General features: G+C 34.3%; 4 protein-coding genes across 5 annotated transcripts; 1 reads left to right on the forward strand and 3 right to left on the reverse strand.

The window, feature by feature from the left end:
- Positions 1-943: 943 nt before the first annotated feature.
- On the reverse strand, positions 944-2,428 carry LOC111305876 (cyclin-U4-1-like). Its single transcript, XM_022903738.2, has 2 exons — positions 1,991-2,428; positions 944-1,561 (listed from the first exon to the last, which is right to left on the reverse strand). Exons 1-2 carry the CDS (start codon positions 2,323-2,325, stop codon positions 1,288-1,290), a joined length of 609 nt encoding a protein of 202 aa, XP_022759473.2. The 5' UTR covers positions 2,326-2,428; the 3' UTR covers positions 944-1,287.
- A 2,780-nt stretch (positions 2,429-5,208) lies between these two features.
- On the reverse strand, positions 5,209-8,813 carry LOC111304542 (Tetratricopeptide repeat (TPR)-like superfamily protein). Its single transcript, XM_022901157.2, has 2 exons — positions 8,328-8,813; positions 5,209-6,767 (listed from the first exon to the last, which is right to left on the reverse strand). Exons 1-2 carry the CDS (start codon positions 8,682-8,684, stop codon positions 5,508-5,510), a joined length of 1,617 nt encoding a protein of 538 aa, XP_022756892.2. The 5' UTR covers positions 8,685-8,813; the 3' UTR covers positions 5,209-5,507.
- Positions 8,814-10,383: 1,570 nt separating this feature from the next.
- LOC111304543 (F-box/LRR-repeat protein At3g26922-like) lies at positions 10,384-12,937 on the forward strand. The gene is made up of 3 exons (XM_022901160.2): positions 10,384-11,708; positions 12,186-12,356; positions 12,516-12,937. The coding sequence occupies exons 1-3, from the start codon at positions 10,716-10,718 to the stop codon at positions 12,807-12,809; spliced, it is 1,458 nt and encodes a 485-aa protein (XP_022756895.2). The 5' UTR covers positions 10,384-10,715; the 3' UTR covers positions 12,810-12,937.
- Positions 12,938-18,409: 5,472 nt separating this feature from the next.
- On the reverse strand, positions 18,410-21,130 carry WRKY12 (WRKY family transcription factor). 2 transcript variants are annotated; one of them, XM_022903740.2, is made up of 5 exons: positions 21,075-21,130; positions 20,462-20,964; positions 20,143-20,219; positions 19,554-19,715; positions 18,410-18,755 (listed from the first exon to the last, which is right to left on the reverse strand). In XM_022903740.2, the coding sequence occupies exons 2-5, from the start codon at positions 20,678-20,680 to the stop codon at positions 18,593-18,595; spliced, it is 621 nt and encodes a 206-aa protein (XP_022759475.1). In that variant the 5' UTR covers positions 20,681-20,964; positions 21,075-21,130; the 3' UTR covers positions 18,410-18,592. The 2 variants fall into 2 exon arrangements, with proteins under 2 accessions (XP_022759475.1, XP_022759474.1); XM_022903739.2 differs by lacking the exon at positions 21,075-21,130 and having other exon boundaries at positions 20,462-21,025.
- Between the last annotated feature and the right edge of the window lie 175 nt (positions 21,131-21,305).

Below are 21,305 nucleotides of genomic sequence, written 5' to 3' on the forward strand. Positions count from 1 at the left end.
AAATTATTTTAATTTTTAATATTTTAATTATGATACTTAATTAGATAATTAATTTTATATAAAAATTATTTTAAAATTTAATTATAATATTCATTTAATAATTATTATAAAATTATTTTTTATATTAATAATATAAATACAATAAAATATTAATATTGTTCTATACATTATTATTTTATTCTTTAATCTTTAATAGTTTTTCATTTTGAATTTGATAATAAAAATTAATATAGTTTTGTAATATATTTAAATATATATATTAAATATATACTAAATGAGTATTAAATTTTTTTTAATATATAAGTATTTTTTTATATTATTAATATATGAAATTTATTAAATTGTAAATAATAGATAATTTATAGTTATTTATTATTTTAGTCATATTTTTGTATATATTCATATTACTTATGCCTATTTATGTATATATGTGTTAATTATGTCAATTCATGTATATTCGTATTATTCGTATTTATTTGTGTCATATTTAAATAAATTAATTATATATGTGTTAATTATGTTGTGTTGTATGTAATATATATTAAATATGTAATATTTGTATTTAATATTTAAATATATTTTATAATTTATATCATGTTTATATTTTAATAATTTATCTTATTATATGTGTTAAATATGATATAAAACATGACATAAAAATACGAATTACTAGCTCTAGGCTCTACCTACCCACCACTCATTTTTTCATCTCTGTCAACCTAAATGCTGTCCAAATAAAAGCACATCGCCAAGTCTGCACTTCTAGTGGCACCCCCTTCCACCACCCCCCCCCCCCCCCCCAAAAAAAAAAAAAAGGAAAAGAAAAAAGGGTTTTCTGAGTAGTAGCGTGGATAAAACAGGTATAAACCCAAAGTACAACCTAACAAGAATTGGGAGGAAAAAAGAGCATCAATGAAAGGGAAACTCCCATTAGAGACTCTGATACATAAGTTTACATTGTTTTTATTTGATATATTCCAAGCTGTTTGACTTCAAGTAGTACATTCCCATATTATTAGATGTTACAGGTATTAGAATTTTCCTCACCACTAAAAGAACACAATCATGAACCAAAAGAAATTGGAGAAATTAATTGACAATGAGACTTTTGATAGCCAGACTGTAAAGAAGAAACTACCATCTGTACAAACATAATCAATTTGAGATCCAAGAGAAAACATGTGGGTTTTTAGTGCACAAGTCAAGCGTTCAATTCTGCCAGCCCAAAATGTTTAAACAAGTCACTATCTCTGTATCTAACTACATTCAGAACTAACATTAAAGGCCTTAAACAGCTAGTTGTTGCTTTTGATGAGATGGTTCGTCTTCATTGAAACACAAATGGACTTTTAGTGAGCTCTCAAAACTTAAAGGGTATTCTGCAATATTTGGTGGGGGTTGCAACACCATCTCTCTTTGCAGGTAGGAGTAGTAAGTGTGAAAGGTATTTGGGGTTACATTTAAGTGGAAACCCATCCCAAATAGAAAATCCACTTCAAGGAAGTTCATTTCTGTCGTGCTGATTCCTCCTACTTTTGCATAGTAAGCATTGTTGTAATACCTGAAGATATAGTTCCAAAATATCAGAAACTAAAGTCAGAATATTAAATGTATTTATCCATTTCCTTAATTTACATTTTTCAGAATATTTAAAGCTCATGATAAAAAAGAAAAGAAAAGAAAAAAAGCCCATTAAACCCTGGATTCACATGCCCTACAGTTAGTTGGAATTACTATGAAATAATATATTTTTCTAGCAAATTTAGTGACTTTCAAATGCTGATTACAATCTAAATTCTAAAAAAGAGATGGAAAATCAAACCTCAAGTTCCAGTCAGAATTCAGGGTATAACAAAGACAAGTAATTTTAAATTTTCAAGCTTCACTAAGCAAAAGCGAATCCCATGAAAGGAAATCGAAAGAAAACCTCAAAACCCAGATATAAAATCCAAGAATTCTGTATGCATTGCTCATGGAATTAAGAACTTACATATCATCCATGAACTTTGCAGCAACCATGACACTTGTAATAAGCAGCCGATGCACGTTGAAAGAATTGATGGGCAACGAGGGTTGCCTTTGAGCAAATCGATCAAGATAAACGTAGGCAACAATAAAGCAAGACGGGCTACAATTTGCATACTTATAAATTCTGTCCAGGTGGTTTTGAATTGAGATAGTTGGCCGAGTTAGGCCATGAAACACAGAAATTTTCTGAGGCTGAAACTGACAGTTCACATCGTTGGATTCAGCCACTTTTTGGAGAGGAGAAGCCAGAAATGTTATGAGATTTGGCATCACATTTGGGTTCTCTGGCTCTGCCATAGCTGAAAAGATTTTTGGACCAGAAGTGTTGAATGTGTTTTTTTGCGGCTCTTATTGAGGTATATATGGTTTTACACTTTTACTTGTGGCCGTTAAAGAGTAGGTATTTAACTATTTTCAATGCAAAGAGTGGCGTCAGGAATTTGAATTATGACTTGGATGTCCCCATTTTGGGGTTTATATGGTTTTTTTTTGACACAACAGTGTGGGATTTTGAGTTGGGGTTATGATTATTAAAATTTCAAACTCGTGTAAGAGGGAACAAATTAAAAGGTGGTTCATTTGTGGATTGAAGTCATTTTCCTGAACGGAGATTGAGGTTTTCCAGTGATTAACTTGTGGCTACTGTTGTTGCGCTGATGGTATACCATGCCCATCAAGTGATTACATGTGAGAAAATGTTGACTGTAATTTGTGGATCCTATTTTTCGGAAATACTTGCATATGTCCTAAATCTACACAATTGGTTTTGTAATGTTTGTTCTTATAGGTAACATGTATTTGTTCTGCTAGTCCGAAGCTATAGCCTTGCCCTTGCAGTGTATGCTAAATGCTGCTCTGTTTTGCCTATAACAGATAACAAAAGTATAGATTTCAAGGTGTTGGGCTGCATTCAAGATATGCTAGGAAACTACTAGATGAGGGATCTATCTTGCATCAATTTGTCTACAAAGCTCAACAACAAAGAAGAACTTTGAACATGAAGAAGACCCATGGGTCTGCTTGTCTGCTCGTGTTCGGATTCACGGGCCTGTCACATTTTTTTACTTCTGAAAGACCATCTCCTGTGATGAGTCACCATGAATCTTCATTGAGCGTAGCCTGATTTTTCACACATCAAAAAACTGTAGTAGGTGATAATAATCAAAGAAGCATTGAAACTTGCAAACTCGGCCAATTCAGTCTTTAATTTTGATTTTGACCTATATCCAACCCAATTGCCCACCAAGCATTCTGAAATAGTAGTACAACAATTACATTTTTAAATCATGTTTCATTTCTTAATCCAAGACAGCCAGCATCTGCACTTCTACAGCTTTACACAAGAAGATCACATGTGTAAAGATATTAACACTGTTTTAGAAAGAATTAATAGAGAGAAGACTTGACTTATACGGTAACATATTAACTTGTATGGACCCTTTCTAAGCTCATCCATGATACATGCATTTCAGACTCATACAGCAATATATTAACTTGTATGGACCCTCCCTAACCTCATCGAGGATACATGCATTTTAGACCATGAACTTTGTCCTTTACCCGCACTTCTCATCAATGGTCAAGCTGCAGATAATAAAATAATTTGACCCTACATCTAGTTTAGCACTTTTACTGTACAACAAAATAATTACTTTTACTTGTATGGGCTTTTAAATGATGTGATAGATACATCCAAATGAAAAGTCCAATTCAAAACTTTTGGATTTACGCCTAAATTTACCATATCCGTTACTTCAATCTTCTTTATTGTGTAACAAGTAGTACCGTATTAATTTCATTTAAAAATGATGATCTCAATAACTTTGCATATTGAGATCAAAATAAAAATTTCTTTAGCAGTCAGTAAGCCAGTGCCAAGCTGGAAGCATGTTTTTCTTGGAGTGAAACAAGAGGAAAGCATGTCTGGTTAACTCCAAAAAATTCTCGACTTTATTGGGATTAAATCTCAAAAGGGTGTCTGCTGCGGGTGCCTTCCCAAACCATGTGCTGTCCATGTCAGCCCTCTCCATGCATACTGCGACCCACACAATTTGGTACCACAAAAAACTAATCTAATTTCCTACTTTATAATTTTCTCCGTATAAACTAAAAATTAAAATTAGTACAAGAAAAATAGGCCAGCCCGCATGTTACCGTCCTTAATGCATGGTGGTGGGCCACATGTAGCCAACCCTTTCTTCAGGCCCTTATAGGCTCATTTTGAGCTTTTAATTATTGAGGCATTAACAAGCCGAAGATTTTGGATATCTGCTCTATCTACAAATGAAAATTCGTCCCGAAATGTTCAATACTCGTGAAGCACATGCTATTGGGGCCTGGAGCATTTTTATTTTATTTCTTTTCTTTAGGAAATTCTTAAGGGAATTGTTAGTGTCACCGACAGGCTGCATTTGTATTATAGTGGTTTATTCTTAAGATTGGAAATTGGTGTATTGGAATTCTTTTAGTTGTAGGGGTAGCCGATTATGCAAGAAAAGAAGGATGTGAAGCATGTGGGAGTCGATAGGAGCAATGAGATAATAGTCGCACAGCTAGTGAGAGGGATTAAATTCAACCACATGAGCTGATAAGCAAATAAATGGAATTCAAAAGGACAAATTTTGTAGCGGGTAAATCGTGATTCTCTGTAGTTACCATTCTTTGTCAAAAAGTCTTACAATCACTAATCCAAAATCCTGAAACTCATTTTTTTCCCCAGAACAAATTTTAAGTGATAAATGACGTAAAAATAATGCATGCAATGGGACCAACACAAGTATAACTTTGAAACTTTATTTATGGGTTCAATCAGCTTCCATATACTGAATGAAAACCATGAGAAGCTGGAGGATATGTTGCATTTCCTGGTAAACGGGGGAATAATATCCCCATGAACGGATAATGAAGCACTTTCATTTATAAGCTCATCATGAGACTTCATTCAGATCTTGCACTCATTGATGCCATGTAAATGCAAAGCTTTTTCAGTCAATTCCTCTAGGATGCAGCGCGGCACTTATGTGGTGTCCCCAAAGCTACAAGGCATGATATTCTAAATCTGTGGACACATTTTCTAGCAGGAAAAATAGACTACATGAAGTTTGTTTGTCCAAATAAATTCCTGACTATGAGTTAGTCTCTTGAAATTAAAGGATTGTATTTCTCATTTACGAGCTGATCTGATAATAATATATGTAGAATTTCAATCTGATTAATATCTGGATTCCTAAATCATGAACATGGTAAATTATCTGTATCGCTTCCACAAATGGGATAAAACTCTGCCACTTAAGCAGCTACACTGGCTTAAAATGGAAATTCATACATCCAGAACAGGAGAAATAGAAAAGGTCGCACAAATGCATGGACAAATAACTATTAAGTCCACCATCCGAGCCATCAGTGGATATCCTAACTCATGACTTCCATTAAAAGATAGATAAAAATTTTCCCACCACCTAAGATTCAAATAAGGGTCATCACACACTGCCCTGCAGTTGGTTGAGAAGAAACTCAGAATCATCATCCTGATTCTCATCACTGGAACTATAACTGCGGTTTCTATCTTTGTCCATCGGCAATTCACTTTCACCAACAGCTCCTTCAGATAAGCCAACGAGCAATGCATAAGCTTCATTTTTGAGATATCCTGACTCCCGTAACAATCTCACCAAAACCTCCCTGCTTGCCATGTCCGCTTTTTCCTCACACAGATTAAAGAAAGCAGAAACATTTTTGGGCTTTGGCCTCCAATTTCTTGAGCCTTCAGTTGCAAAAGCTTCCTTCAGGCAAGATAGAGCCTCATCAATTCTCTTCTCTAGAATATGCCCTTCAGCAAGAATCTCCCATGAGCTTGAATTTGGCTTTCCTCCTATTTCAGCCATGTGATTGAAAAAACTCTCAGCTTTATCCAATTTTCCTTCTTTAACATACCAACCCATGAGAACATTTGCTAATCTAGGGTCATAAGATGTTTTAACTGACAGCCAATCTTCATAAATCTTTTCTGCCCCTTGAATATCACCAGCCATAACCAGAGATGAGATCATGGCATTAAAACCCAAATTTGGAATTCTTGGGAAAATAGATTTGTAAACCTTCCATACCCGATAAACCTCCTCTCTGTTACCAACAGCACCATAAAGACTAATAAGATAATGATATGGTATATGATTCCGATCAGTGATCCTACCCTCCAAATTTCTCAAGCATTCTTCAGCTTTTTCAGGCAGTCCCATCTTAATGTACATTGATGCCATTGTGCTAAACGTTGTCCAGTTTGGAATGATGCTTCGATCTTGTTTCATCTGCTCATATACTTGTTCCATCTTTTCTGCAGATCCTTGGGATCCACAAGTTGACAACCAGATGTTGTAGGAATATAAATCCAGACGAATGTTTTTTTCCATCATTTCTGAAACCATGGACTCGACTTTATCATACTCCTTGAGGTTCATATATAGAGTCATCATCACATTAAATGGAAGGGGATCCAAGGTATATCTTTTATTCCTCATATTGTCAATTAAAGATTCAGCCTTATCTCGCAATTTAGCCCGCACATAGGCATTCAGAAGAGCTCCATAGATTCTCTTGTCCTTCAAAGTATCAGGGAGTTGAAGGAAGAAATCTTCAGCACTTGAAACTCCGCGCACCTTAGCAATAAGGTCTAACTGAATTGCAGCATCACTAGAAGAAAATCTAAACCTCTCTCCTCTATTGTTCATCCACTCATACACCTGCACAATGTCTGAAAAGTTGAAAAAATGCCTGATGCAAGATATCAACAACTCTACTGAACAAAGACAGTAAACAGTATAAACTTCCCTAAAAATTGACAATTTTATGGGGCCATCCACTACATTGATCACTAAAAAACTAAGCCTTTTCCCACTAAGTGGGCTCCACTAAATGTATAACATCATGCTATTTAGCCTTATTTTTAGGACAAATTTACAATCTTTCTTACTCCCAGCATCCGGAAAATATCACCCAAAATGTGCTAATACATGGGAAAACAACAAATTCTATGCCATTGATAAACTGAATAATAACTGTCCCATTTCCACAATTATCTTATAATTTTGCTTTATAAGCAGAAACAAATAATCACTCCCAATAATTCTGTTTCCAGTTTATCTTTCAGGTTAAAGGTTGGGCACCACCCTTGTTAATTGAGATAGATAAATTGAATAATAACTGTCCCATTTCCACTATTATCTTATGCTTTTGCTTTATAAGCAGAAACAAATAATCACTCCCAATAATTCTGTTTCTAGTTTATCTTTCAGGTTAAAGGTTAGGCACTACCCTTGTTAATTGAGATAGCTTCCTCAACTTCTTGTGGAGGACTCTAAGGCCTCGTTTAGCACTGCTTTTGGATTCTAAAAAGCAGATTTTGAATGCAAATGCAATGCTAAACACACTATAGTTTGAGTTAAAGCACTTTTTGACTGCTAAAAGTGAGCCAACCACAAAAACAAATTGGGTGGTACAATCGCAATTTGGAATTTATGATTTGGAGATAAAATGACCAAATACCTACTCCATTATTTATTTTTGACAAAAAAACCTACTTTTTCTTTCCAACATCATTTCCTCTTTAGATATTTTAATTTTCAAAGCAAATTTTCATAACAATGCCAAATACTCATAAATCTTAAACCATAATTTTTCACAGCAATTTTTTACAACACTTTTCAAACGCATTTTTTCCAAACCAAGCTTTTTCCAAATGCAACAGTAATGCTAAACTAGGCCTAAGAGTATGCCGAAAAGAACCTTGTGCATCAACTGTAAATTTTTCTTTTGTCCTACTTAAACCTAACATATTTTTATCTCAACTTCATGGAGCATTCATCAATAGTAACTTACCATAGTAGCTATTCCTACCTGCAAATTCATAATCTGAGGCAAGACTTTCAGTTCAGGTGACTCATCGCAGAGAATGAGAAAAAAATGATCCGCATTTATTGTCTATGGGTTTTGACGGGTTATTAGGATCCTTGAGGCATGCAAATACTTTCAAAAAGACCATTACGTTCAAGCCCAAATGTACATATGTCTATGAAGCGACCAACAAAGTAATGAACTTTTACTAAGAATAACAAATACTCATTAATCAGAGGAAACTCAAAAAGCCAAAGCGTCAAAAGTTAGTCAAGAACCTGATTTCCCAGTAGTTATTAAGTAATTTATAGAGTCAATCAATCAAAATCTGCAAGAGATAGCAAATACCGAGAAATCAAACACACCAGAAACACCGAAGAAAACATAAAATTCACTTTTTTGGGGTTTACCTCGAGAGCTTGCTTGTAACGCTTGTACTTCCGCAACTCCTTAACAACCCTACAAAGCTCCCATTTAGTGAGCCTCCTGCCTCCTTTTTCCCAGTCATTCAGCACAGTGGCAGAACCCAATTCAGGGTTCTCCATGAACGATATTTTCTTGTATATAGCGTTCCATTTGATCATGGGTCTTCTTTCATAGTCCACGGTTCCATAGCTATGGATTTGTGACATGGAGCACGTGATTGGGAGCTTCTGGTAAGTTTGGGTTTTGAAAAGGATAAACTGGGGAATCTGGCATGGGAGTTGCCGAGAGTAAGAAGAGGTTGATGAGATAGAAACCCGGTGATTCAAAGGCTGGAGAAGCATACTTGTTTGGCTAGGGTTTAAGAGATTGCAGAGTGAGGTGGCCGTTTTTGGTTACAGAGCTTTTTCTTTTTGTTTTTTTGAAGATAAAGTTCCAACGAAATTACCACTATGTCCTATCTTTTGCCTTACATATCAGCCTTTGCTTTGCTTGCCGCGTGGCGTGGTTTTAGATACATGCGATATACCATTTTTTTTTTTTTTAATCTTTTCTGGTTTACGGATATATTTTATCTATGAGTGAAATATCACTGCATCAACAATTCATCCACTCTTAAAGAAGTGATAAAGAAACGATTAATTCATCACTGCATCGACATTCAAACGCAAAGATGAAGAAAGTTGGAAGGAATCTCGAAGGACAAAAGAAGAGCGAAAATGTGAGGGAAGAATTTTAGCAGTTATCTTTTGTTTTCGGTTTTAAATTTAGGTAGCACCGAGAATGGGTGTTAAATATTTAGTAACATTTTAACCGATTTATCCAGCTCAGCCCTAAAACAGGTTAGCTTTATGTTAACGCAAATTTTGGTCTTGGATAATTGGGCTTTCTGAGCCCAAATATACTATCCTTGGCCCAAAATGGGTAAGTCTCTCTTTTTTATTTTGATCTAAATTAAATATGCCCAATTTATATAAATATCCAAAAATATATATTCTATGAATGTTTTTATTTTACCAATAAAATCTATATGAATGTTAAAAAAGTAATTTTTTATGTTATAATTTAATAATTTTAAATAAAATCTAATAAATCAAACCTGTAATTGAAGAAACTAGAAAAAAAAATATTGGAAGCTTAAAATTGCCAAAATTATTTTTTAAAAAATCCATTTTTTTACATAGTTTTCTCTTCCTTTTATATTCTTCAACTGACATTATAATTAACTCGTGTAAAGAGAATTTTGAATTACTGACTCATAAAAGTAAAAATAATTTTACTTAGTAACAATAAAAAAAAACTTTATGACAATGAAAAAGGGTGCAATTTTTTCTAATGATGTTTTTCGCAGCCAAAAGGAAACATCCATAGCTATGGATTGGATTACTAATTATGTAGAATATGTCTTAAATTGATTAAAGATTTAATGTTTAAATTTGATCACATTTTATATTAAATTTATTGGTTTATTAATTATCTAGTTTGTTAGTAATTTTTTATATGGACGTAATCTGTATTATATTTATATCATATAATATAGATTAAGGAAAGTATATGAAAGCCTAGATTATAAAATTAACAATATATAGTATTTATTAATAGGATCATATTAATATTCATTTGTTGAAAAAGACTGAAAAGGCCACTCTACTTAATTCTTATCTATTTTGAAAACCAATATGTGTAGTGATCCCAAAAATTTTCACCAAAATTTCATCAAGATAACTATATATTATTTTTTAATATTTACCTTAACTATCAAATTTGTTATATATTTCACCTACATAAAATGGATGCATAGGGATACTACATATAAAATAAAATAAAATATTTAATTGAGTTAGTCGTGACACAAACTCAATTAAGAAATTAACTTAAAAATTAAAATAAATTTAAGTATATTTATTATTTATAAAACACATGTTAAAAAAAAAAATCATCCACTCCTAAAAAAACCTACTGTCACATTTATCTTCATCAAATTTGGGCCTTAACTTATTAAATAATGGGGTATGGCCTGGAGGCATCGGGTAGGACCGGGTCTGTAGTTTCACTTTCATCCACGTTTTAGCGATTTAAGGGCCAAGGTAAAGGGCGCATAAAATCCTTGCGGGAAGCCGCTCTTTAGCCGGGAGAAATTGTAGGGAACGACGCTCTTCTGGCTGCTGCCAACCGCCAAGGCTCTCTTTAACTCGTAAGCTTTGTTCATTGCAACCAAAGTCAGAGAAATTGGAGGGAAAGACGATCTCAGTGGCGCCAAAACCCAAATAATTTTCTTTATCCTAAAAACCCGAAACCAATACTTTACTCTGCATTGTTTTACTATCACCCTTGAAAGCTCAGTAGCTTTTCAAGTTCCCGTCTATTGATCCTCTATGGAACCAATTGGCCCTCTGCGTAAACGCCCAAAACCATCCAACGGTGTTGATGCTACAGCTAACAGCAGCAGATTCAGTGATCTGCCAGAACAAGTAGTTCATCGCATATTCTCATTCATGGAAACCATAGATGTGATCAGAGCAAGCGCCGTGCCAACGAACTGGAGGTATTTGTGGGCTTCGATGCCTCACCTAAACTTTTCTTATACAGATTTTTGGCTAAACCCATTACGTAAAGAATTATCTCTTACCAGAGTTTATGAGAAATTCAAGGATCTTATCAACTGGGTTTTAATGGCCCACGACAAATCTGTTAGCATCCAAAGCTTTCGTCTCTTTTGCTTGAATAATGACGATGATCATTCATTATACAGATGGGTCAATATCCTGGCCCAGAAACATGTGCGAGAGCTTTATTTAATTATCACTTCTGACAGTGAGAAACCCTTTGCCTTGCCCCGTTGTCTTCTTGCTTCTGATTCGTTAGAGGTATTTGAGTTAGATTTGCGGTTATGTGTTCTTAAGATTCCTAGCTATGCGGGTTTTAGCGGATTAAAGTCCCTTCGACTGGTGAACACTCAGCTGTTGGATCAGAATTTGTTTCAAAATTTTATTTCAAGTTGTCATCTGCTTGAAAATTTGAGTTTGGAACGGTGTGTGTTCCATGATTTTAAGGTTCTGGATATTTCTTTAAGGAATCTAAGGAAATTGGTTATTGATGGTGATGGTTGTGACATTCCTTTTGATGAAGGTTTAAGTAAGTGTGAGCTCAAAATTGCTTGTCCAAATCTTTTGTATTTTGATTTGTCAGGTCCATTTGTGCAGAGCCTCTCTTGGGACAAATACCCTTCTTTTCTGCAAACAGCCATCCTTTTTGCCTTCTGGTATGATCGTCCAGAACTAAATGAAGAGTTTGCTAATTTTGTGTTGAAGATTCTCGGAGGGGTTTGCCATGTAGAGGCTTTGAAACTACGCTTAAGCATTTTGGAGGTATGGATTGATGTTATTTCAAAATGTACGATTTCAATTGTTCTTGCGTTTGTGTGAGTGAGTTAAATCGACTAGGCATTTGGAAAACCCAAATGAACATGCTAAATTCCAAATTGGCAAAATATTTGTCCTATTGATTTTGTTAATATACAAATATCAAGTGTGATTAAATGTATAATATGCAAAGGTGCAGTCTTTGATATTTAAATGGATGTACTAATTTGACATAGAACAAGGTCTTATGTTCTAGATTTCATAGTCATGAATATGTTTTTAATCTGTTTTTTGCACTGAAAATAGCTGAATCTAGTTTGTCATGAAGAAATTCGTTGGTAGGGAAATGGGAGACCAAAGTGTAAGCAAGATACATTTATGAATAGGAAATGAAGTAAAACCAGATGTCGAATTTATGATTGATATTTCTATATAACTAAAGCAGTTATCATTCCTCATTCTTTCTTCTTGTTGTTGCTACAGTATATTTCTCCTGCAGCTGCTAAACTAGGGTGCTTCTCCACTATCTTTTATAATTTGAAGTCCCTAAGAGTGTCCACTGGCATGGAAAAATGCTACTTACAACCAATAATCTACTTGTTGAATTGTGCTCCCAACCTACAGCTTCTTTCAATACATATCGATGAAGAAATGGTAAAATTTGATCTCTGAATTGAAGGATATCTCTACATTATTACTACTCCATTTGCTGTCTTTTTCTTTTTCATTTTCCTAACCTTTTTGTTCTTTGATTTGATTTTTTTTATTTGTTTTGTTTACAAATGTTGCCATCTTTACTTCTATGCTTAATAGTGCGAATACGATTATGAATGGAAGATACCAGACGAGGCTATTGCATGTTTAACATGTCATCTCAAGATGGTTAAGCTAATTGAAGTTGACAGTACCGACTATGAGCTTGAGATAATCAGTTTTTTTCTGAAGCATGGTCATGTGCTGGAGAAAATGATCATCATTTGGCATAGCGGTGTCCAGAGGGAAAGTCAAAGGGCGGCTATCCAGGAGGTAATGAAGTTTCCTAGATCTTCTTCATATGTCACCATCACATTCTCTGAGCTAAAGCAATTTGGCTGTGATGAGTTATGAATAATTGTGTAAAATTATCTGTAACTAATTGAGTGTCTTTTTTGTATGATAACAAGAAATTAGAGTTGTTTTACAATAGTTACTTCATTTCCTTATTTTGTGGAATTTAGCACTGGTTTTTTCTTTTATCATTGATGATAAATATAGGCATTATTTACATTATTGCCATCAAATTTGATAGCTATTTCCATCTTTATATGAAGAATAATGGATACATAAGATTCTGACCAGTATGTCTAGGTGTAATATAAAATACCTAAAGGTAATTCCTGTCTGGGGAGTAATATAAAATACTTCTGTATAAGAGACTTTAGAATCATATAAGAAGCACTTGCATACCTATCTGAAGATAAAGTCATTCAGAAAAGAGGTGAAACAAGTATACAACAGGTACTCAGGACTCACGTTTTAGCACCATGGGGATTGCTCGTACTTGAGAACTTGAAAAGATCCATCTTCAAATCCAAAAGCGAATTGTGGCCATATCAAAATTGATCCATCCTCAATGTTTAAAACTTAAAATAAGCAAATTTTGGCATAAAAATCAACATTCAATGGTAAAGATGGAAAGAGCAGAAGCAAGGAAAGAATTGTATTTTCTTTCGATTTCAGTTCAAAATTGGGTTGTAAAGAAAATGGGCTTTGGGTGGGTCTTTAATATATAAAAACGTTGTAACCGACATATCTAGCTCAACCCTAATGTCGTGCTTGCCTTAAGGCAAAATTAGGTATATGAATTCGCTTATATGATTACTTGGTCTTTATTAGCCCAAAACAAATGTGGCCATGGCCCAAAGTCCATAATTTTTTTCTTTTTTATTCGAAGTACATAAGTTAAATTTTTATGAATATTAAAGAATTATTTTTATAATATAATTTAGTAATTTTTTTAAAAAGAACTAATAAATCAAAGCCTTGGAATTAATAGTTATTTGGAAGTTCAAAAAGGATCATAGAGGGTTATAGATACACAAGTTTTTCATTACATATAATAAAGTTAGATTATGAAATATGTATTCCAATCTAATTTGAAAATCATGAAAACAACCTGAAAAATGTAAAAAAAAAAAAAAAAAAAACTTCAAATTTAATTTTACATAGTTTTTCCTCTTTATGTTTTTCAACTGACTTTATGCACTATATTTTTTAATTTCTGATTTCTGAAAATCACCTGCAATTTGTCACAATAGGGCTTCGGAGTTTTATTTTTCTTTTTGGGTTAACTACATATGAAGTTCATATAGGAAGACGAAGAACGTTGATCATGTAAATACACAACATTATGTCTACAAACTAAAACAGATGGCTGTTCTTATCTCCCAATTGTGGCCTTAATCCATAACTAATTGAATAATGGGCTGCCGTCCAAGGCATGGTGTGGGTTTATAATTTCATCCACGTTCATGGGTTTAGGTAAATGAGACACAAATTTCTGGAGGATATCGTTTTCATGCCGAGAGAGAAGACAACCGATGTTGATGCTACAGCTGACCGCAACAAATTTCGAGATCTGCCAGAACCCTTAGTTCATCATATTTTCTCATACCTGGAAACCATAGACGTGATCAGAGCAAGCGCTGTGTCAACAGACAGGAGGTATCTGTGGACTTCGATGCCTCACTTAAATTTTGATTATAAATCTAATTGGTTAAGCCCATTACATAGAGAGTTCTGTTTTACCAGAGCACATTAGAAATACAAAGATTTTATCAACTGGGTTTTAATGACCCACGATAAATCTGTTAGCATCCAAAGCTTTCGTCTCTCATGCTCCAATAATGACGATGATCATTCATTATACAGATGGATAGCTATCGTGGCCCAAAAACATGTGCAAGAACTTCATTTAAATGTCACTTCCGAAACTAAGAAACCCGTTTCCTTGCCACGCTATCTTCTTGCTTCTGATTTGTTGGAGATATTAGAGTTCGATTTGAAGGTAAGATACCGGACGAGGATATTGCGTGTTTGACATGTCATCTCAAGATGGTTAAGCTAATTGAAATAGACGATACTGACGAAGAGCATGAGCTGATCAGGTTTTTCTGAAAAACGGACATGTGCTGGAGAAAATGAGCATCATTTGGCATGGTTGTATTGATGGGGAAAGTCAGAAGGAGGCTTAATGGAGTTTCCTAGATCTTCTTAAGTCATTGTGACATTTTCTGAGCCAAAGCGATATGGCGAGGATGAGTAATAAATAATTGTGTGAAATTTATGTGTTGCAGATTGAATGTTGTTTTGGTCTGATATAAGGAGTAAAATTTGTTTTACTGTTTTATGGAATTTAACGATATTTTCTTCTATCTTTGAAGAAAAATGATGTCTTTTGCTTACATATTAACTGAAGTTTTAGGTATAAATAAATACATCGAGTTTTACGATAATTATAATCTTTTCAAATTTAAAATGATCTAAATTTGAGATATTAATTCCAACTTAAAATATTTTGAATTTAAAAATATCTATATATGAAATTGTTTGAATTCAAAACAATTCCAAATTGAAGTATATTCAAACTCGAAATAACTTGAATTTGAAGACAAATTCATCCAACTCTGACCAAATATGTGGTACTAAACTATAATATGGTAATAGTTGTCCTTTTAATTTGCGAGGTTCAACCTGAAATTAAAAGGTTAATTAGAATAGAGAAAGCGAATCTACACTAACCCCGTTGTCTTTTCTTATCTTTGCAGTAGTTCTTATGACCCATTTTCTTCTCTCTAGTGCTAGTTCTTGCGAGTTAGAATTATGATACTTGAAATCCACCCATTGGTCCAGACGAATCTTCTCATTGTCATGTTATCTCATAAATCACGAATTCGGTTCACTCTGTGCCTATTTGTTCGATGAAATGCCAATATATAGTTTGCTTTTTCATGTAAAAGAAAAAGCTCAGAAAGTCTCTACCTGAATATAAAAGATGCAAAATTTCCAAAAGCCGAGAACAGGAAGAAGATTGATAGAATCAGTAATTTGCAACACCTAGTTTGCTATTCGATTACCGTTACTTTTAGACACGCCACCTTAAATCTTGAAACAGAAAAGAGTGTCACCGGTACCCATTTTCAACCAAAAAACATGCTTATGAGGTAGAGGCAAATCTGTAATTTTATAGCCCAAGACCATCTCTTCTCTTACTGACGTAGAATTCGTGACATTTATCTCTCACCTCATTGTGAGATGCTTATGTTACATTGGCTTTTTCATCCCAAGAAAAAAAGAGGGATTTATTTTGATCTGGATTTATCTCTACCCAAATATTTTTTATGGAATTATCTACTTGACTCACCTTAATCCGGGCTTATCTTAATTTTAGTATCTCTCATAAAATTTCACATCAATCAAGAGTTGATCTGTTTTTATACCACTCTTTACAGGTGTACAATTTAGATTAGTTTACACTTTTAATCCAAAAGACATATATTCGATTGAAGCCGACTCATAATTTTATAACCCAAGACCACCCATTGTCTTATCGACGTTGGAATCGTGACAAAGAGTTTATAACAAAATTCAAGATCGTTGTATACTGGATCTTTTTCATCGAGGCGTGGTTTCGGGACCTGGTTTCACTTCACCTTGTTTCGGTTAAATTTCCAAACGATGACTCATCTCAATTGATATTCCTAATATGTCTCTTCATTGAAAATTTGATACTAGAGAGGTGTGTTTGCGACACTGTTAAGGTGCTTGATACATCTCCTTGGAGTCTAAAGGCTCTGGCCGTAGAGAATGCCAAATTGCATTATGGTTTATGTGGGACTGAACTTAAGATTTTTGCAGTGAATCTCTTGTCATTCAAGTATGTCGGTCCTATGTCGGTTGACTGTTTTCTTCAGGATCTATCCTCTGTAACTGAAGTGTTTATTCAGTTAGAAAACGGTCATTTTGAGGAATAGTCACGGAAACATTTTCCCCTGGTTACCTTTCGAGTAAACTCATCAGAGATTTCTCTAATACAAACGTTTTGTGAAGCAGAATGTTTCCCTCTTTTCTATGACCTGAAGCAGAATGCTTTTTTTGCAACTGTTTATTCTTATGATGCAAAATTTGTGTTCAAAATTGTTAACAAATTACAATAGAGGATTATTATGGTGAAGTTAATGTATTGCTTGATGATAATTTGATTTTCTACAAAACTAAAGCAGTTATCTTGTTCTCATTCTTTCTTCTTCCTGTCCCTACAGTGAATTTAACCCTGCAGGTTCTAAGCAAGGGTGCTTCTCCACTACATTTATAACTTGAAGTCCCTAAAATTGTCCATTGGCATGGAGGAATGCTACTTACTATAATCTACTTGTTGAAGTTTGCTCCCAGACTACAGCTTCCTTCTGTACATATTGATGGAGAGTTAATATTTTGATCTCTGAATTGAAGGCTGGAGTAATATTTCAGCAAGACTACTAGCCTGACTTGACTTCCTAAAAAGGACTTTTGAAATGGACAGTTGACACCCTCATGAATGAAACATCTATCATAAAAGAGATGGCATTGTTTGCTGTACTTAATTGTTAGTAAAAGAAATTAAAAAGATAGCCAAGCACTGTAGATAGAGCACGTCATTTACATAGCCATTTGTAACTTTTTCATCCTAGTGGTGAGCTCCACGCATCCAACCTGAGTTCAATCCTCCGAGGCAGCACGCTCACACATTTGCAGCCTGTAAGTGACAAGGTGGGACATGAACCCAACGATGATATGTCGGTGCCTTAGATGATGTGGGATCCGAAGTGGCCCATTGATACTCAAATGGCATATCGATTCCTATGGGTTGGGTTAAATAAGAACTTGGCCTAAACAGTGCTATAATGACATCCCACTGATACACCATTTTTTTGGCCACCAAAAAAATCACGCAGTCTCCAAAAGGTTGTCGGATGCTAACGCTAGAACGGGCTTCTGGTTCGTTTTTATCCCTCTTCCTTTTATTACTAAACTCGTCTTTGGAGGATTTTTTACTACTTTTCACCTTACTTTTTTTTTTTTTTTTCCTTTTCCTAACTTTCTTATTCTCTTCAAGTTTTGTTCTTTGATTCCATTTTTTGTTGTTTTATTTACACATGTTGCAATCTTTACTTGCGTGCTTAACAGCGTGAATGGAATTATGAATGGAAATGTTTGACATGTTATCTCAAGATGGTTAAGCTAATTGATATGCTGATGGTAACGATGATGAGCTTGAGCTGATCAAGTTTTTGCCGAAGAATAGACATGTCCTTAAGAAAATGAGCATCACCTGGCATAGTGGTGTCCGGAGTAAACGCAGAGGGAGGCTATATCCAAAAAGGTAATATGAAGTTTCCTGGATCTTTGTACGTATGTCACTATCTCATTTTCTGAGCCAAAGCAATTTGGCTGTTATCAGCTATGAAATAATTGTGTGAAAAGCATCTGTAACAGCTTGAATGTTGTTTTGTTTTGATATAAATTGTGATAGTCTATTGTGGAAGTGATGACTTCATTTCTTTATTTTATGGAATTTAGCAATGGTACTATCTTTTTTATCTTTGATGAAAAATATATATATGCAATATTTACAATATATTGTACTTCACCATTTGATAGCTATTGCCATCTTTATATGAAAAACAATGGAAACATAAGATCATATTGACCATATATCTAGAAGTTATATAAAATACTTAAGGCATTTCCTGTCTCCAATTTGATTACCATAAGAGAAGCCCTCAAATCACTATTTGGATAAAGATGCCAAAAGATAATACATTCTATTCATAACATTTAATATATTGTTTTGGTTTTCTGAATCCTATTTATTAGAAAGATGTAAAGCATTCATGCTCAGATGAATTTGAGTCATCACAGGGAGAGTGGTTGTGTCTACCTTCATAAGTTGTTATCACCATTCGACAATCCTCTGACAATCGTTCAACCCTCTTCTTCACTCTACAGTTGTTGTGCGTACAGCGATAATAACTTCTGCCAAATAACTCAAACAAAACCTTAGGTAAGAGATGGATAACATTATAGCACATCCATGGATTAAATTCTAATATACTTTGTTGCTTGTAATATATAGTTCATCTGTAGAAATTGAAGACGAGAAATACCTACATTAATCTCACTTCTAGTGACATTTTTGAGCATCTTGTATAAGTCAATTTTAAAGAGTTTTATAGTTCTTTAGGGCAGAAGACCATTAGTTTTATATCAAACGAGGACATCTTCAGTACTTATTTTTGACAGTCATTTTCTTATTAAATTTCTCTACCCCCTTCTTGATTGAGTAGTATTCATCACCCGCACGTCTTTCATATGAGTGTGCATATTACATAAGTGTGCTTTTAAAAATGTTTGGCAATAATTTCCATTTGAATTTGTTGGAAACCCAGAAAACGATGAATTTCAAGCAGGCAAAACAAACCTTTATGATACTCTCTCCAAAAGCGTACAAACAAATATATACAAGTAAAATTTATATGTTTGTAGTTTAAAAATAGTTGTAGCACTACCCTTCCCCTTTTCCTTTCCTACAAATGATCGAAATAAGCTTGTAATTAAACATGCTGCTGTAATAGTTTTTAAAGAAATCTTCGTGATTGATTAATCATGCTTGTCTATATTGAAATTTATCTATGAAAATTCCTTAACCTAGATTAATAAATCTAACCTGGCTTTGAATTGGAAGAAAAATAATTGCATAATCATTTCATTAGGAACTAAAACTTTGATGAATGAAGGTTACCCCATGCATAGTGACAAGTATAGAAAAAGTACCTTGGATGAAGGCTGTTTTTGACAACCTTCTGCCCGTATTTCCTCCATTTGTAACCGTCGTCCAGCACATCAACATCACTTCTCGTTTGGAAACAAAACCTTGGTTCTCTAAGCTTTCTCCTAACCTTCACTTTGGTCTTATCTGAGGCTGAGCTCCTCCACCTGCCAAAACCCCAAGTTGCTCAACCTTTTTGTGAAAAAAGCCACTGATGGAAGTGGAAAAGTGAGATCTATTTGATGGACATGCATGCGGATTCGGGTATCAATGCATATCAAGACTTTCTCATACCAAAGTATTAATTTCCTTCTTCATGCCCACTAAGGAGAAAGAGAAAGTACGACTAATATATATGCATATGCTATACAAAAAGCATTCCATTAGCTAGCTGAAGCAACCCTCTTCCATATAAGGGCAGATCTCCTTAGATTCTGGAAAAAACCTTTAAAGAATTTAACACATCTAGGGTATATGAGATATCGTGCATGTATGTTTTGGTGGGAGTCTCTGTCAGTGCGTGTGCGGTTGAGAAAGAACATGACCCATAAATAAGAAAAGAAAATTAAGCAAAGAGATAAGAAATCAGAATACCATGAATTATTATTTCCATCATTGGCGTTACTGGCGCAGTTCTCGTCATTTACAAGTTTGGGATCTAAGGTCCCTACCTAAAATTTTCCCATACCAGCATCAGATACAACGATCAGCAATCTAATAACGCAAAACAAAAACAACGAAAATCGTAAAGAAGCACAGAAGGAAACAAAATCCCACATCAGATGTCAAGTTTCAGGAGCATATATATGTATATATATATATATATATATATATATATATTTTGAAAGTTTTTTAAAAGGTTACTTTATCTTGCTTTGCTAAAACCTAGTTTTAGTTAAGCTTAACTATGTACCTGATCGTTATGACCAAACCCCATGGCGGTGGAATTGGTACTATTACTATTGGTGGCGGCGTTTAAAGGCTGAGATATTTGATGAGAAGACTGTGCGGGAGCCAAGAAACTCAAGACCTGGTTTTCCTCAAATTGTACAAACCCCATTTCGTGGATCGCCTGTGGAGTTGAGAAGGAAACTTGTAGCTCATAATTCGGGACTCCTCTCTCTCCTTCCATTTCTTTCAAAACCCAAAGAAGCTCTTCTCCTCCTCCTCCAACTCCTTCTGCTGATCCTCTTTTGCTTATCGCAGGATTGCTTGCAAGTTTTCGTAATTGTATAGCAACTTGGTAGGTCCTATTGCCGCAGAAATAGAGCGGTCTTGGATTTGTGTTCCACACATCCACGAGAGACTCAGTCCTCTGGTCAACTAGTAAACGCTAGATGGAATGTTACTCATGGAAATTATTCCCTTCTCGTCTTGTTGAGCGTGCAAAAGACTTCCACACAGCAACTGCTTTCCCTAATGCACAGTAACAACAAATTATTAGGCAGATATGGGGTTGTGTACTAGAAGAAAAAAAGGTGAAATAGGACATATTATTGCTTATCAGTAAATTAGTTGGTATTTACGAAATTCTTTTGATGCTTGTGTAGGTAAGCTGGTTCAAGGGGACACATATATCATTTCTCTTATTGACTATCAAGTTTTTGATATGGTTTGTCTCAATTCATCTTTATATATAGCTAGGTAGATGTAGGATCAAAATATATGATCAAGTTGCATCAATTTGTATAAAATTGACATATTTTTATCCGAGAATAAAACATACGATGTTTTTTAAGTGAAGTTTAAATTTTTTA

Source organism: Durio zibethinus, chromosome 21, assembly GCF_047325235.1.
Source record: "Durio zibethinus cultivar Kanyao isolate XHJ-2024 chromosome 21, ASM4732523v1, whole genome shotgun sequence".
NCBI classification, from domain to species: domain Eukaryota; kingdom Viridiplantae; phylum Streptophyta; class Magnoliopsida; order Malvales; family Malvaceae; genus Durio; species Durio zibethinus.